The sequence below is a fragment of the Gambusia affinis genome, linkage group LG07, assembly GCF_019740435.1.
Source record: "Gambusia affinis linkage group LG07, SWU_Gaff_1.0, whole genome shotgun sequence".
Taxonomy (NCBI): Eukaryota; Metazoa; Chordata; class Actinopteri; order Cyprinodontiformes; family Poeciliidae; genus Gambusia; species Gambusia affinis.
In genome coordinates this window covers 3,958,248-3,973,280 of record NC_057874.1, presented here as the reverse complement: position 1 = coordinate 3,973,280, position 15,033 = coordinate 3,958,248, and the positions used below count along the sequence as shown (strand labels likewise).

The window sequence follows — 15,033 nt, the reverse complement described above, 5'->3', positions numbered from 1 at the left end:
TTTATAATGTTTTTAATCATAGTAGTGCTATATTGTGAATAATTGGGGAACAGGCCCAATATAATATAATATAATATAATATAATATAATATAATATAATATAATATAATATAATGGTCTACTTTGTTATAGGTACTATGTGAATTTGCATTGTTGCCATTCAATCAATGGTCTCGATTCGCCCTGGTCTCTGTGGAGAAGAATCTTGTCAAAACCGTTCCTAACTTCAGTCACAGTCTTTCAGAAAGTTGCTTCTCACAAAGATAGATGGGCAAAATTTATGTTAAAAAAATAGAACACCACATGACATTATAATGTTACTTTAGCTGTTTTCAGTCATGTAAGCACACTGATGTATTTACATGTATTTTGGAGTTATAGCGCCCCCTGGAGAAAACTACACCCACCGCCACTTTTTTTGTCCTACATACATAAAGTATACTCTAGAAATGATTACTTATTAATGTGTAATTTTGAGAGACACAGATTAAAAGAATGTGAAATAGACCATAAAGATTTTGGACAATTCCATTCTTCATTTCAAACTGCTTTTGGATATTAGCCATACAAAAACATTATGGATCCTTTCTTCATTATGGATTAAGTATGCTAAATAATCCTGTCTTCAAACAAGAAGCTGAAAAGATATTTGAATAGTTATGATGTAGTGTCACCCCAGCAATATTGTGCGATGCGGCCAAGGCATTCCTACGGGGCTTTATTATAGCTGACGCAGGTTTTGCTAATAAGATAAAAGCTCAGGGACTCTTTGACCTGCTGAACAAACCTTTGAATTTACAACATAGCAAAACATGGAAACTCACAATTACTTTTACAAATGAGACAATTAAAAACAGGAAATTGATCCAAACTGGAACAAAACCAGTCTCACTAAAACCAGGAAGATAGAGCACATAACACCAGTTTTAAAGTCTCTCCACTGGCTCCCTGTCGCTCAAAGAATAGACTTTAAAATACTGTTGTTAGTTTATAAATCACTGAATGGTTTAGCACCACAATACATTAAAGATCTGCTGCTGTTGTATCAACCTTCCAGAACTCTCAGGTCTTCTGGTTCTGCTCTGCGTCCCCAGAACCAGAACCAAATGAGGAGAAGCTGCATTTAGCATCTATGCACCAAAAATCTGGAACAAACTTCCAGAAAACTGTAAAACAGCTGAAACACTGACTTCCTTTAAATCTCAACTAAAAACCCACTTGTTTAGAGTTGTATTTGAAACGTAATCAATTGCAAATTTATTGACGGAATCTGACTTGATGTTGTGTTTTTATTGTTGATTCTATGTTGCATTGTGTTTTTGTGTTTGATTTGGTGTAAAGCACTTTGAAATGCCTTGCTGCTGAAATGTGCTATACAAATAAAATTTGATTGATTGATTGAAAACTTTGGTTTACAAGACAGAAGTTGTACGAGGCGGGTTCTAAGGCTTCCAGGATCCTGGTTTGGAGACTGGAGGCGAAAACAACAGTCAGATGCCACTGTTTATACGATAAAGGACCCCATTGCCAAAAGAGTCACATTTGATTTAAAATTAATAAAAGAAAATTTAAAATTGTGTCAATACTTATGAGAGCTACACCACAATGTTTGATGGAGATAATAACTTCTTAAACCTGCTGGATCTCCTATCTCTGGGTAGACTACATTATGAGAAACTGATTAAACCAATCTCCTCCTGGAAATAGACTCCTCTTTAAAACCAAATAAAACCCCAGGTCTTACAGGACAAATTGTGTTTTGAACCAGGATTATAAAATATGTGCTGCTGTTTTGGCTGAAAGGATGGAGGAAATATTGCCTCTTTTTGACCAATGAAGATTAACCTGGGTGTATTTCAGGTGGGCAAACCCAAGATAATATCCTTACAATAGAACAAGGAGAAAACAAACAGCTATATTGCTAGTCAGGATGCGGCGAAAGCCTTTGATTCTGTGAGCTGGGAAAGAAACTGATAGATATAGCCTAAAAATCATGATGATGGCAAGTAAGAAAGCTGTAACTAAGGTAACTAAGCGATGGCTTAGTTACTATCAAACAGTAGATGGGAATTGTTAATAATATTCAGAGCATGGAGCATTTGACCTTTAAATTCTTTAACAAGAAGAAAAGGGGATGGCTTTCTGGGAAAAATGGGACGTAAGAGGTGACATGTCATTACTTTGACACTCTTCTTCTTCTGCCTGGTCTTGCTATTGTTGGTTTTTAAGATCTCTTGCTTAATTCCAACATGTTCTACTATATTTGTATGTACTCCCTTTTTAATTATTGTCTTTTACTTTTGTGTTGTTTTATAATGTGAAATGTTCTAATGAGGAAAAAAATAATGACAAAGTAAACCCCTTAATTTAGAAATATTACCTACAACATGGGATGATGGTTGCAAGAGTTCATCCCTCATTTGGTGGGTGGCCGGTTCGATTCCCGCTCCGTCTGCCTTTGTCGTTGTGTCCTTGGGCAAGACTTTTCACCCACCTTGCTGTTGTGAAGCACTTTGGGGTCCTCTGAACTTCATAAAGCGCTACCCCAAGTACAAGCCATTAACCATAAACTGTTGTGATGTGAAGGCAGCAGGGTTGAGATGTCACGAAGAATAAAGAATAGAATATGGAAGATGAAGAGCAAAAGACTTGCAGAAATCACAAGAAGACAAGAAATCCAAAGAAGAAGTCAAACCATAAATTCAGGAGGAATCGGACGGCATGGAACGGACTGGAAAATAACTGGAGTAGACGAGAGAAACCGGCAAGGAGTGACTGAGAATAAAGGGTTTAAGTACTGGGAGGTTGAATGCTGGAAAAAAGACCTGGGCAGATTAGCTAACTGATTGTAGGTGTGAAAGAAGAGAGAGGAGGTGGCACAGGGAATAAGGGAGAGCATAGAGGGGACTAAAGAATAATAAACGCAAAAAATAAACCAGAATCAGTAAGAAAGGATTGAACTGAAGAACAGGAATAAGATTGACTCTAATCAAAATAAGAAACAAAATAACAACGAACCTAGAATGAAATCAAACTCCACCACAACTCAGCACACCGGGGATGCCAACATAAACTGGTTGTGCTTTGATGGAAAGATAATTTGTCATCATAATTTGTACATACTACTGTGGTTTTATCCAAACTTCCAGAACTGTTTTAAAATGTGAAAGTTGCCTGCTGAGCACTCCAGTTTAACCCTTGCTCGTCTGTTCACTCGCGTTTGTGACTCTGCCTTGTTGACCTCTAGGGGTTGCATTCAAATATACCCCACATATGCATTTAGCAGCAGCAGAATTAAAGCTCTTGTAACATTTCTGAGCATCACAAAGATGGGCACATTCACGGACATTTCAGCTTGTTGCTGTGCCATAGGGTGTGGAGAACGGGCTGGATCAGCTAGATTATCTAGTGCAGCTGTAATCAGCTAATCATTCCTCCCCACTACGCAGCATCACGTTTGCTGCTCTCACGCTCCACTGCACTCTGATTAGTCATGCATGCCTAATTCAGTTTGCTGGGTTCAGAAATTAATATACAAAAAAAAATACCTAAGCGTAAAGAAAATACACAAATATAAACTTTTTTCCGTTTACTATCAGCAATTGAAATGTCTTGTTCTATTTAACTGTTTATTTTTAAAACCTCATCCATGTTGCTGGGTCTTCAAAATGTTTTACAGAACTTCCTAAAGTGTGACTGACACAATAAAACCGCTGACATGGTTTAAGAAGGCGAGTTATTGTGCTTTCATTCTGTGTACACAAAAGCTTTTAATAACTTTTTTTTTTGACAGAGTGCCATAAAGGCCGCTGTTTTAATCTGCAGCAACTGTCAAACGCTAGTACCATCTTGTGATGTCATGAGGGTAAGTCAAAACGTAAACAGCTAAGGCTGAGTAAACGGAAGCGGAGGAAGCTGTGAGCGATTTCAGCAGCGTGGGAGGAGGAAGCTGTAGATGGAGTGATGAGGAAGAGGAAGCTGTAGATGGAGTGATGAGGAAGAGGAAGCTGTAGATGGAGTGATGAGGAAGAGGAAGCTGTAGATGGAGTGATGAGGAGGAGGAAGCTGGTTTAACAGAAAGACTGCATTTTTTGAGCCAAATACCTCAGGAAGCAACAATGATGGGATGAAGGGTTGGAGCTGGACAAAAGTTGCCTCCAAATCATGGCAATGAAGGAATCTATGGATGTAATATTTATTCATTTTTAATTCTGGTTTAAATCCAGTTAGGAGAATTCCAACTTGCTCACACTCAAACATACATTTTTCTAACTATTTACAGTCACGCAAATAAAATGTATTTACAACTGGCAGCGAGCGCAGATCATTTCTCTTTCAACTCTCGCACCACACTTACTTAGAACTCTATACTTGAACCAAGCAGCAAGAAGAAACCAAGACCCAGTGATGCATGGAGTCTGCCTCACTGTCACTGATATAGGCCACACACACCATTAAACACATCTGTCACAATAAAACCTGATGAAAACAAACAGTGAGCCTGTATTGTATTTATTCACCTATCTAATAAATGTCATTTTAAGCGAGTTGGCAGAGTTAGATACAGCTGTTCAGAGCTGCAGCTCTATTTTTCAAAAACCTCTTTTATATTGCACTACTTCGAGATCCTTATTTCAGTGAAATTTATTAATATTATTGTTAGAAAACCTCCAACTCCATGGCTTTCAACTTTGTCTTTCTTTCATGGCCTCTCTGCTACCTCTCTGCTCCCCACGGTGACGGCCAATCCTCATTTAAATAAGCCGCTCTGCACCACTTTTATATCTGTAATCAGCTGCCACAACACAACTACTTCGATAATAGAGTGATTGCAGCCAATAGAAACTTTGGAGCAACATAACTGGTCAGTTCCTGTACGTCTCCAGTCACTTCATAGTGAAGAGCTTATTACTCTGAATGAGAAACGGAGAATGACTCATTTCCTTGGAGCCTTCCTTCATCACCCGGTAGTTTCCATAGAGACCGGTGAACCAATCTCTTCTTCCTCTCTTACTACAGTGATCTGCTGTGGAGGGTGACATGTACAGTACTTTACAAGGAACTCATTTTTGACCCCAAAAAATACTTACGAATGTTTGAAGCATCACATATGGAGATTGATAAAAACTTGCGCAGCAGTTTTTCCCGTCCAAAGGTCCCCAAAGCGTTTCACGTTACATACAGTCATCCACACACTCACACTCATACGCTGATAATGACAAGCTACTGGACGGTAGCTGCAGCCATCCTGGGGCAGCCAGACAGAGGCCAGGCTGCCATGCACCAGCGCCACCTGCTGGGCCCTCTGACCACCACCAGCAGGCAAGGCGGCTGAGGTGTCATGCCCAAGGACACAACGGCAGAGAGACAACGGATCGAACCACACTTTAAGAAGTTCTGTTAAACATTTTGAAGACCCAGCATTATGGATAAGGCTTTAAAATTAAATAGAGTTAAATAGAACAAGACATTTCAATTGTTGATATATATTTTCCTTAAACTTAGGTATTTTTTTGTATATTTATTGTTATATATTGGCAATGGCAGTTCGTGTATACTCACAAACTACCATCGTCTCAATCTCTTATTGACATTAACAGACATGTAGCAGTACAGTTGAATTCAGATTATCACAGCGAGATTTCACTCGTGGCTAAATTGTAACAGTTTTTGCTTCAAAGCAGCTGTATACAGCATTGATTTACTATTGATTTATACAGCATTGATTTACTATAGATTTATACAGCATTGATTTACTATAGATTTATACAGCATTGATTTACTATAGATTTATACAGCATTGATTTACTATTGATTTATACAGCATTGATTTACTATTGATTTATACAGCATTGATTTACTATGTCACCTTGCAGTTGTATTGAAATGACAAAACCATTTTCACGTCTTGTCACAGGTAATATCACCAGCTTCACTTTGTTTTATTAGCATTGCATTAGCATTGTACAGTAAGTACTACACAAATGTAACGTGTAGGGCAGTTAAGATCCAGGTTTTTACTTGGTATGAAGTAAGTGGAGGGGGCAATAATAACAATAATGCATATGAGTAGAAAGAAATAAAATAAAAGAAAATTTTTCACAAATCAGTTTCTTTCACTAAATAACGTATGAAATTTTCTTAAAAACTGCAGTTGTGTGTTTTTGTCTGGTGAATTTTTGGTTAAGATGTTTGTTCTTCATTCAGTGTGTAGAGAATCCAGAACATCTTACTCAAGTAACTGAGTAAATGTAACTAGTTACTATCCAACCCTGGTCACAATGGAAGCTAACGCTAACCTGGCTGGGCTAAACCTTTCACTGTCATTACAGGTTGCTGCATTCTGCATACTGACAAATAGAGGTGAAATGCAAAAAGACACAACTGTTCATTTGCTATTTCATTAATAATTTGAGATTAGGCCAAGTGGAGACTTTGATAGACTTTTGATAGACTGTCGTATTCTGTGTGTTATGGATATACATAATACACCATACATAATATGGTTATTACTCTAATTCTTGTTACACTGTTTGCGATTGCTCTTTGGTTGCCGCAAAACAAATTACCCGTAAGAGACCATAAAATTGATCTTATGTGGTCAGATTGTGTGTAAGCTCTCTGCTCCCCTGTTTCTCCAGGCCAGACTCGGAGGACCCCTCTGCCATGTCTCACAGACGCCACCGCCACTCGTGAGTACCTGTCACAAGGTTGCATTTTGACAGATTCTGGGTCGACTTTGAGAAAATGCACGGAGAAAATCCGAGACCCCGAAGTTATGAACGAAAAGCTTGAAAGGATTTAGAACAGGAGTGTTGAACAGATTTTTACCTTGGACCAAAATGTAATGATAAAACACATCAAACATGTTAAAATGTCGACATATAACTGTTTGTTTCAGCATTCAGAGATTCTTAAAATTAAATTATTTATATTAACACTGCTCCGTCCACCCAGGATTTTGTGATTGTTTTTGTGGTTTTTTCAAATCCAAACCACAGATTTTGTGGCACCAATTTAGAAATATTTGTAAGAAATTTTTGCTGTATTTGCACCAATGCAAGACGTTAAAATGTGACTTTTTATCAACCGCTGTATCGGTCATGGACTATAACATGACATCAACTGAGGCTGAGGCAGCTGTCGCTTAGACTCAAAGTTTTGAGGAAAATGTTGCAGTAAAAATCAGAAAAAGAATGTGTGGACTTGCTGCTTTTCTGGGAAGTTTGCATGTTTGTGGAAAAACTGGAGAGACTTATTGATGTAATTTGGACTCTGGAGGGCCACATAAAAAGCCGGTGCTGGTCAGATTTGGCCCCCGGGCCTCGAGTTTGACACGTGATTTATAAAAAAGATGTGTTTGTTTTCAATGACTGGTAGTGTGAGACATTACAAATGTGTTTTTATCACCTCCGTGTTCTCAGAGAGAGGTCCCGTGTGTCCAGGACAGTGGTTCTCTCTGCATGTGACGCTTCGTGGGGGAAACTGCTCTCCACGGAGAAACCACAGAGTTAATGATCAACTTTGTTTGTGCAGGGCTGGTGATGTCACACCATCCAGCAAAGCTATTTTTAGAGCTGGGCATGATCATCACATGATCTTTTTATTTGTTTGGGTTTTTTTTTTAGCCTCCCTTCCTAAAATGCTGCTCAAAGGCTTTAAACACAAGTCTGCTGTTTTCTCATACCAAGATGTTTTTTGGGTTGTTTTTTTTTTTGTTTTGTTTTTTTTGAAAAATGTGGTTACATTTTATTTGAATAACCACATGACAATTGTCATAAGCACAGCGTAACACCTGTCAGGAACATGATGTCACGACATGCCAATAATGACACTTTTAATGCAAATTAGCATTAAATGTTGCGCTAAAAGTGTCGCCTTCACATTATATGGTAAATAATGACATTTTAAAGCAAACTTGCATTAAAGGTCCATTAATAGTGTCATTATTTACCGGATGACACTTCATGACAACAGTCACAGACAGTCATGAAGACTCCTTCATGTTTCCGACAGGTTTCCTGTCAGTCTCATGCACACAACTTCAATTAAAGCGTTACCAGAAGTTTCAGGCTACTTGAATAACTTTTTTGAAAAAGTGTACTTTTTGCTTTTACTTAAGTAATTTTGTTATGAAGTGTCTCTTCTATTATTGGAGTAAAATCATTGGATTCTTTACCCACTGAACGAGTAACAAACACGTTTTAACCAAAGGTTCACAGACTGCAGTTTTTGTAAAAATTTCATCAGTTTTTTACGGAAAGAAACTGATTTGGGAAAAATAAATGGCCTGATTTTGTTATTTTTTTCTTACTTATATGAATTATTGTCATTTATGTCCTTAAGATAAAAAATTTGCACGTAATTTTACATTTTGGTCCGTCTGATGATGTAATTTTTAAATATAAAATCACCGATAATTTGATCAGTTAGTTCAAATAGCTGCTCATTACTTTGGAACAAAGACAGACAGTGATTGGTTGTGAAGAGCCGTGTCCAGACTGCACATTCACGTACCGTAGCCTGAGGAAACACATCACTGGTCCTGACAGCGGCCCAGCAGTTTACTGTGCACCACTGGGTTCCAGATTGATTGAAATTGGGGAGAAAAAAAATAACATAAAAAAAATGTTTGTGCTGAGCCGTCTCAGGCAGCACCCACCTCAAACACACAGCACATGCATACTCTTCAGCATAGCTTTCTATCAAGTGCTATCATTAAACTAAACCTACTGCTTGTGTCAGGCCTCATGCCTATGATGAACAGACCTCTTAAATATTTAGCGAGTCTGCCCGGTTAAAGTTTAATGCCTGGCTCAGTGTGCACCTTCACATCTTGAGGAATGGCTGTGCTTGTGTCAACAGCCTCTGTGTCAGGGTTTAAAAAGTGACTCGATAATGAGCCAAATGTTAATGTAATCCTCAACCCCGCTGCTCTCCCCGTCCCAGCTTTGCTCCTGTGTTTGAGGCGCTACCAACGCCTCAGATTATCCTCCTGGTTTAAACGTCGATGTGTCGTCGATCTGGATAAACTCCACAGTCTGACAGGACGCCGCTGCTTTTTGTCACACTTGCCAGTTATTCCAAATTGTACGCAACAAAGAGAATGTTGAATTAATTTACGGCGCATCGCCTCAGTGTGGATCAGGCCTTTTAGTTGCTCCACTGCATGTTTATATTGAACTGATCTAATTGCAGAGTTTCTTCAAGGGGAGCACAGATCAGTGGATGAGACATCAAAGTTTCCTCACGTTCTGTCAGAGTTGAGTACTAAGCTACGTTTGCTTGATTAACTCCTTTTTGAAAAAAAACTTACTTTTGTGAGAATTTTTACGACGCAGTGTTTTTACTTTAACTTGAGCAATTTCACTTGCTTGAGTGAAATCTCTTGATTCTCTTCCCACTGAATGAAGAACAAACATGTTTTAACCAATAATTCACCAGACAGACACACAGCTGCAGTTTTTGTTAAAGTTTCACAAGTTTGTTTTCTTTATTGAAAGAAACTGATTTGGAGAAAAATGTATTTTGCCTGGTTATGTTATTTTTTTGTCACTTAAATTATTATTGAATTATTGTCATTTTTGTTCATAAAATATGAACATTTCCACTTCACTTTATATTTTAAATATTTTTTTAATGTAATTTTTAAGCATTGAATGATTGCTAATTAGATCAGTTACTCAGTACTTCAGTCGACTTTTTACCAAATACTTTTTTACTCTTACTCTGGTAATTTCTTGGACAGATACTTTTTATTTTTACTTGAGTAAAAATATGCTGAAGTGGTGCTGCTCTTACATGAGTGCAGCGTTTTGGTACTATGTCCACCTCTGCATGCCGTTATTGCTGCATTGAGGTGCATTTAGTCAAACACATACTGTATGTAGTGGAGGTTTCCTAGAGTTTACAACTGCAGTCCGAACCCGACGTGGCCTAAAATCATCTGGTTGATGTTTGGGGTTCAGTCCAGACTTCTGTGACGTGTTCTTAATAAGCTTAAAACAAGCACAATATAAATTTGCGTTAATCTGCTTATTGTAGTCTAAGAAGGGGAGGAGGTGAGTTGACCCTAGTGAGAAAAGAAAGGTGAAGAAATTAATTTCACTGTAACAAACGCGGCCACTGCTTGTGCACCCGACTCCTCGCTTATCATCACACATCCCAGGAGATTTGCACTTGACTCGCCCTGCAGTTACAACAAGCAATAAAATGGAGCTGGAAGATGTCAGACAAAAAGCTAAAAATGGGGGAAAGTTTCACTTCGAAGCCAGCAGAGGCCAAAGTCAGAGGTTTGGAAGTATTTTAGCGCGGTAGGAGTTGGAAGTAATGTGTTAGGTCCCTCGGAAAGGAGAGCGCTGCGCAGCAGACATTGTGCCCCAACCGGAAAAAAATAGTTTAACAAAGCCTCAAGGCCGATCATTTACCTCGAGGAATTTTCATAATCAAGTATCCAAATCAGTAAATGAATTGTTACAGCCCAAATTGATGTATTTTAAATTTAATCAGAAATTGCTTTTTGGGTATGTTTGAAATTAATGGACGTGGAGAGGGAGAGGAAACAGTGGATCACTGATGTATTGCATCAAAATATTCTCACTGGATTTTACATTTTTCTGGCTTTGCTGTATCTTTGTGCTGGAGGTAAATGGCAAATATAGTACTGGCATAAAAAATATGATTGCACTGAATCAGACTCTGCCCCGTATTACACTGGTAGTTTCATATTGCATGTTTTGGATCAACTCGGTCTCGTGAAATGTAAAGCTACTGCATCTTATACGTGGGTCTGTTTTGTATTGTCATTTTTTCTTTTTATGTTTTTGTTTGTGTTTTTTCTTCACTTTTTCATTCCATCATTTTTTTTGTTTGTTTGTAATAAATAATAAAAGCGGTCGGGTTTCATGCCACCTGCTTTTCACAAAGAATGATTAAATCTGAACTCTCTAACCTCATCATGGCCATTTTTCTCATTTTCACCTATGTGCAGAAACAACTTTCTGAAAACACTTTGGACAAACGACATTTTCAACCTGTCTCTGTGAAATGGTTTTTCATTATGTATAAGATCACACCTCCTCTCAGCAGCTGATGTAAGAACATTGACCTAGTTCCTGTCTCCTTTCCGTATTTCAGCTTCCCCCTAAATATTATTACTAGGGACGGTTCCGCTGTTAGCAGATTCTCATCTGCTGAAAAGTGGCTTGGCTGACATTTTGCTTCACCTTTCATCTTGTTTGTAGCGTCATCAGTCCCTGCCTCTCAGTGATTCTTCAAAGACGGCACGGGGGCTCAACCTGCCGGAGGTTCGAAAGAGAGAGGCAGCGGCTCATTTGAGAACCACTTCTTATCTCTAGAACTAACACTCCAGTATCGTGTTGAGAGAATTAAAGATTATACACAGATTTTTTTTCTAAACAAACCGAATTGAGCAATGCAGCTGGACACACATAATGTTAGCTGACCAGCCAATCCATGCCAATATGTCACTGTAAGTTCAACATGAATAACAAGGCTACTAATTAGTTGTTATCTAGAGGCGGAAAATTATGGTTACGTTTCTTTGAGTAACATTTGGGGGAAGGAAATGTACTTATGAGAGTAGTTTTACTGCACTGCACTTTTTACTTGTACAGGAATGTTATGAACTAACCGTGCTCTTACTTACAACAGGATATCAGGGTCATTGTTGATCGAAAAAAAGTGTAAATTGCCACCAAAACTCAGGAATTCTCTAGAAAACAACACATGGAAATATCTAGAAAATGTCTGAGATTCAGCTCAAAATTCCTGAGTTTTCCTTACAAATTCCAAACTTTTGGAGCTCAGAAATGTCCTTGTTTTTTTCTTGAAAATGTCTGAGCTTTCTTTGGCGGGAATGCGTTCCTTTTTTTCTATCTACAAATCTTAATTTTGTAAACAGGTTTAACATGTCTTATTACAAATACGACGTCATACTTATTTGATTGGATTGATTTTTGCATTAACAGAAATAGTCTTCAGAGATTGGAAACATTGTATTCTTAGATTTCTGCATAATGTGAGATGTTTATGCTAATCTGAATGTATTTACTCAGCATTTTCTACATGTCACTGTTTACATAATTTGTATTTATTTTATACTAACAACACAGTTATATCATTTAAAAGGTTACATAAATGTCTGTTTATATATTTATATTAGATTAAAAGCAGATTTATGATGCCCACCCAAAGAAGGCCAGCTAAATTCCTCTGGAGCCGGTTCTGATTACAGAGACAAAACATGCTTTGACTGACTGATTATCTTAATCCATTATAATATCATGAGATAGATCAATTGTTTCAATATTCAAACTAACATTAAAAGCATATATAGTAGTTTGATTCTGTCAGACTGTACGTTATACGCACAGCAAATTTGTATGAGAAATAAGAAGACTGTCTGTTAGTTTGCAGCCATATTTCAGCTAGCTGAGAAATAAGAAGACTGTCTGTTAGTTTGCAGCCATATTTCAGCTAGCTGAGATGAAGCTAGTGGAGCTTCCACCATTGTTTGGTTTGGTTGGGCAGCGGTGTTGGCGCTTTTTGGCCACACAGCCGCCAGGGGGAGCACTGTTCTACTGAACAGCCGCCAGGGGGAGCACTGTTCCACTGAACAGCCGCCAAGGGAGCACTGTTCCACTGAACAGCCGCCAGGGGGAGCACTGTTCCACTGAACAGCCGCCAGGGGGAGCACTGTTCCACTGAACAGCCGCCAGGGGGAGCACTGTTCCACTGAACAGCCGCCAGGGGGAGCACTGTTCCACTGAACAGCCGCCAAGGGAGCACTGTTCCACTGAACAGCCGCCAGGGGGAGCACTGTTCCACTGAACAGCCGCGAGGGGGAGCACTGTTCCACTGAACAGCCGCCAGGGGGAGCACTGTTCCAAGGCTGCTGCTGTACTGAACTGCAGTCTGAGAAGAGAGACGGTTAAACTGGCTAAATTGAGTTGTGACGGTGTTAAAGTTGTTCTAGTTTTGTTTGTGAGTTTGTTTGCTTTTTTTATTAGAGGTGCCAGACAGGTATCCCGCCTGACATATTATTAATATATATTAATTAATATCCACGGTGTACAACTGACTAGCCATTAGCTTCCACCACCCTAAGAAGATATTTTCGAACAAACTCAGTGAGATGAGATCTTTCTCCTAATGCTAAAGGTACCGTTAAGATTACTGAAAATCCAAAGTAACCATTTAACTATCAGTCAAAAAGGAAGAACTGCCTGTCAGACTGTGTGCATACTGAGTGAGACATTAAACAAGCTGACGTTTGCAGCAAGAGCCATTTCCATGGATTGAATAGTTAATCTTTTCTCAAGTTAAAACAATAATTTGTATAAAAAAATAAAAATCAAGAGAGAAGGTGATTTTTTTTATAGGGTTGGTCTTTAGTTCAGTTATTTGAGACTGAAGTAGAGTTAATCCATAATATTTAGTGAACATATGGAAATGTGAAGTATAGAATCTCCTCTTAGAGAACATTAATATTATGCTATAGGCTCAGCTGGCTCCACTCAGACTCACAATAGCGACAATTATATGGGTCGGGGTCCCTTGAGGGTCTGGGAGACTCAGGGGTCTTTTAGATCCGAGCACAGACATCCAATGCTGTTTTGTCTGATTTACTGACCTCAGCAAGTGGACATATTGATAATACAAGTGCTGATTGGTTATGAACCTACAGCAAAATAAATGAGAAAAAAATCCTTGGCTTTTGTCTGTCAGGAAATATAAGCAAAGCATGTATCTGACACTGTTGAGAGAAATTAGTGAGGTCTTTGATGAACTCCTGGAAGGGTGGAGATGTCCCAGCTTATGGATAATGAATGAGTTTCCATCTTAGGTTTTCTCTGAACTGCTTTTAAAGCTTTTCTTTTTCAAAACCTTTGCCAGATTTTGATATAACATTGACCAACTTGTTCCACATGTTGGCTGAAATGTTAAGCTTGCTGTCAGGAAGGAAAAACAGAATATCAAATGTTGATCATGTTTGAAAAACAAAAATAATGACAAAAAAAAATCCCATGTCATTATGGAACTTCTGATGTGATATGTAAAAATCCTAATACTGAAAGAATTCATTTCAATTGCAAAAGCTGTAAAGGTGGCTAGTCTGAATTTCTATTTAAAGAATATATATATTTATATAAGTCAAGTTTATGTTGTATTACCTTTCACAGATTAAAAAACAAACATTGGATTGCTTTGCAGAGTGAGTGTTGGCCACAGCAAATTCAAAAACTCACAATATAAATAAGAGAGTATGTGCTAATTAGCATTCCAGCTATATTCACCAGGCTCTTAATGAACAAATGCACCGGGCAGCCACTGTTGTAAGCGTTGTAGTGTGTGTTTCCACTGTGGAGCTGCTGGTGGCATTGTTAGCCAAGCAGAATCAAGAAGGTAAACGGATCAACTTGTCCTGTCTTCATGGAGTTTCCTGTTCTCCCTTGTGCATTCCTGTGTTCTACGATGGTGCTCCGACTTTCTCCTTTAGTCCAGAAACAAATCTCTTAGGGTAAATTACCTGCCATTAGGTGTGATTGTCTCCATGCGCCGTTCTCTGTTCTGTGTTGAATTATGCCTCTCGCCCATTAACTGCCTCAGCGAGACACACCAGCAATCCTGCATGGACAAGCAGGTAAAGATGGTACATAGAAGAATGGATGGACATTTTATATATATGTGTATATATATAAATCTTCCACATGTGAACGTGGGAATGCTGGTCAGGCACAAGCCAGTTAAAAAGCCTTTGAATTAAACCGTAGCTCAGCCGGAGCAAAGCGCTCATCCTCCCCCAGGTGCCAAATGGGAGTCTGCAGTCATTAGCAAAATGTTTTTCTTTCTTTTTTTTTCTCCAGCTCATTCCATTCACCTCACAGCTGGGTGCTGGAGTAGCATAATCAATAAACCTAGCTGGGATCCATGTGCTGCTGGAGCTTCCTTAATAGTAATGCATTCTAAAGGCCAACACACGCCACCTGCGTCTGACGTTTTTCACGCTCC

General features: G+C 38.7%; 1 protein-coding gene across 1 annotated transcript in view; it reads left to right on the top strand.

Annotated features, from left to right (window-relative positions):
• Positions 1-15,033, top strand: part of iqsec1b (IQ motif and Sec7 domain ArfGEF 1b) — a 74,189-nt gene that overhangs the window by 16,010 nt on the left and 43,146 nt on the right. The window contains exon 4 of the mRNA XM_044121365.1: positions 6,642-6,692. Coding sequence (XP_043977300.1) covers positions 6,642-6,692 — 51 coding nt within the window. The remainder of the gene's footprint in view (positions 1-6,641; positions 6,693-15,033) is intronic.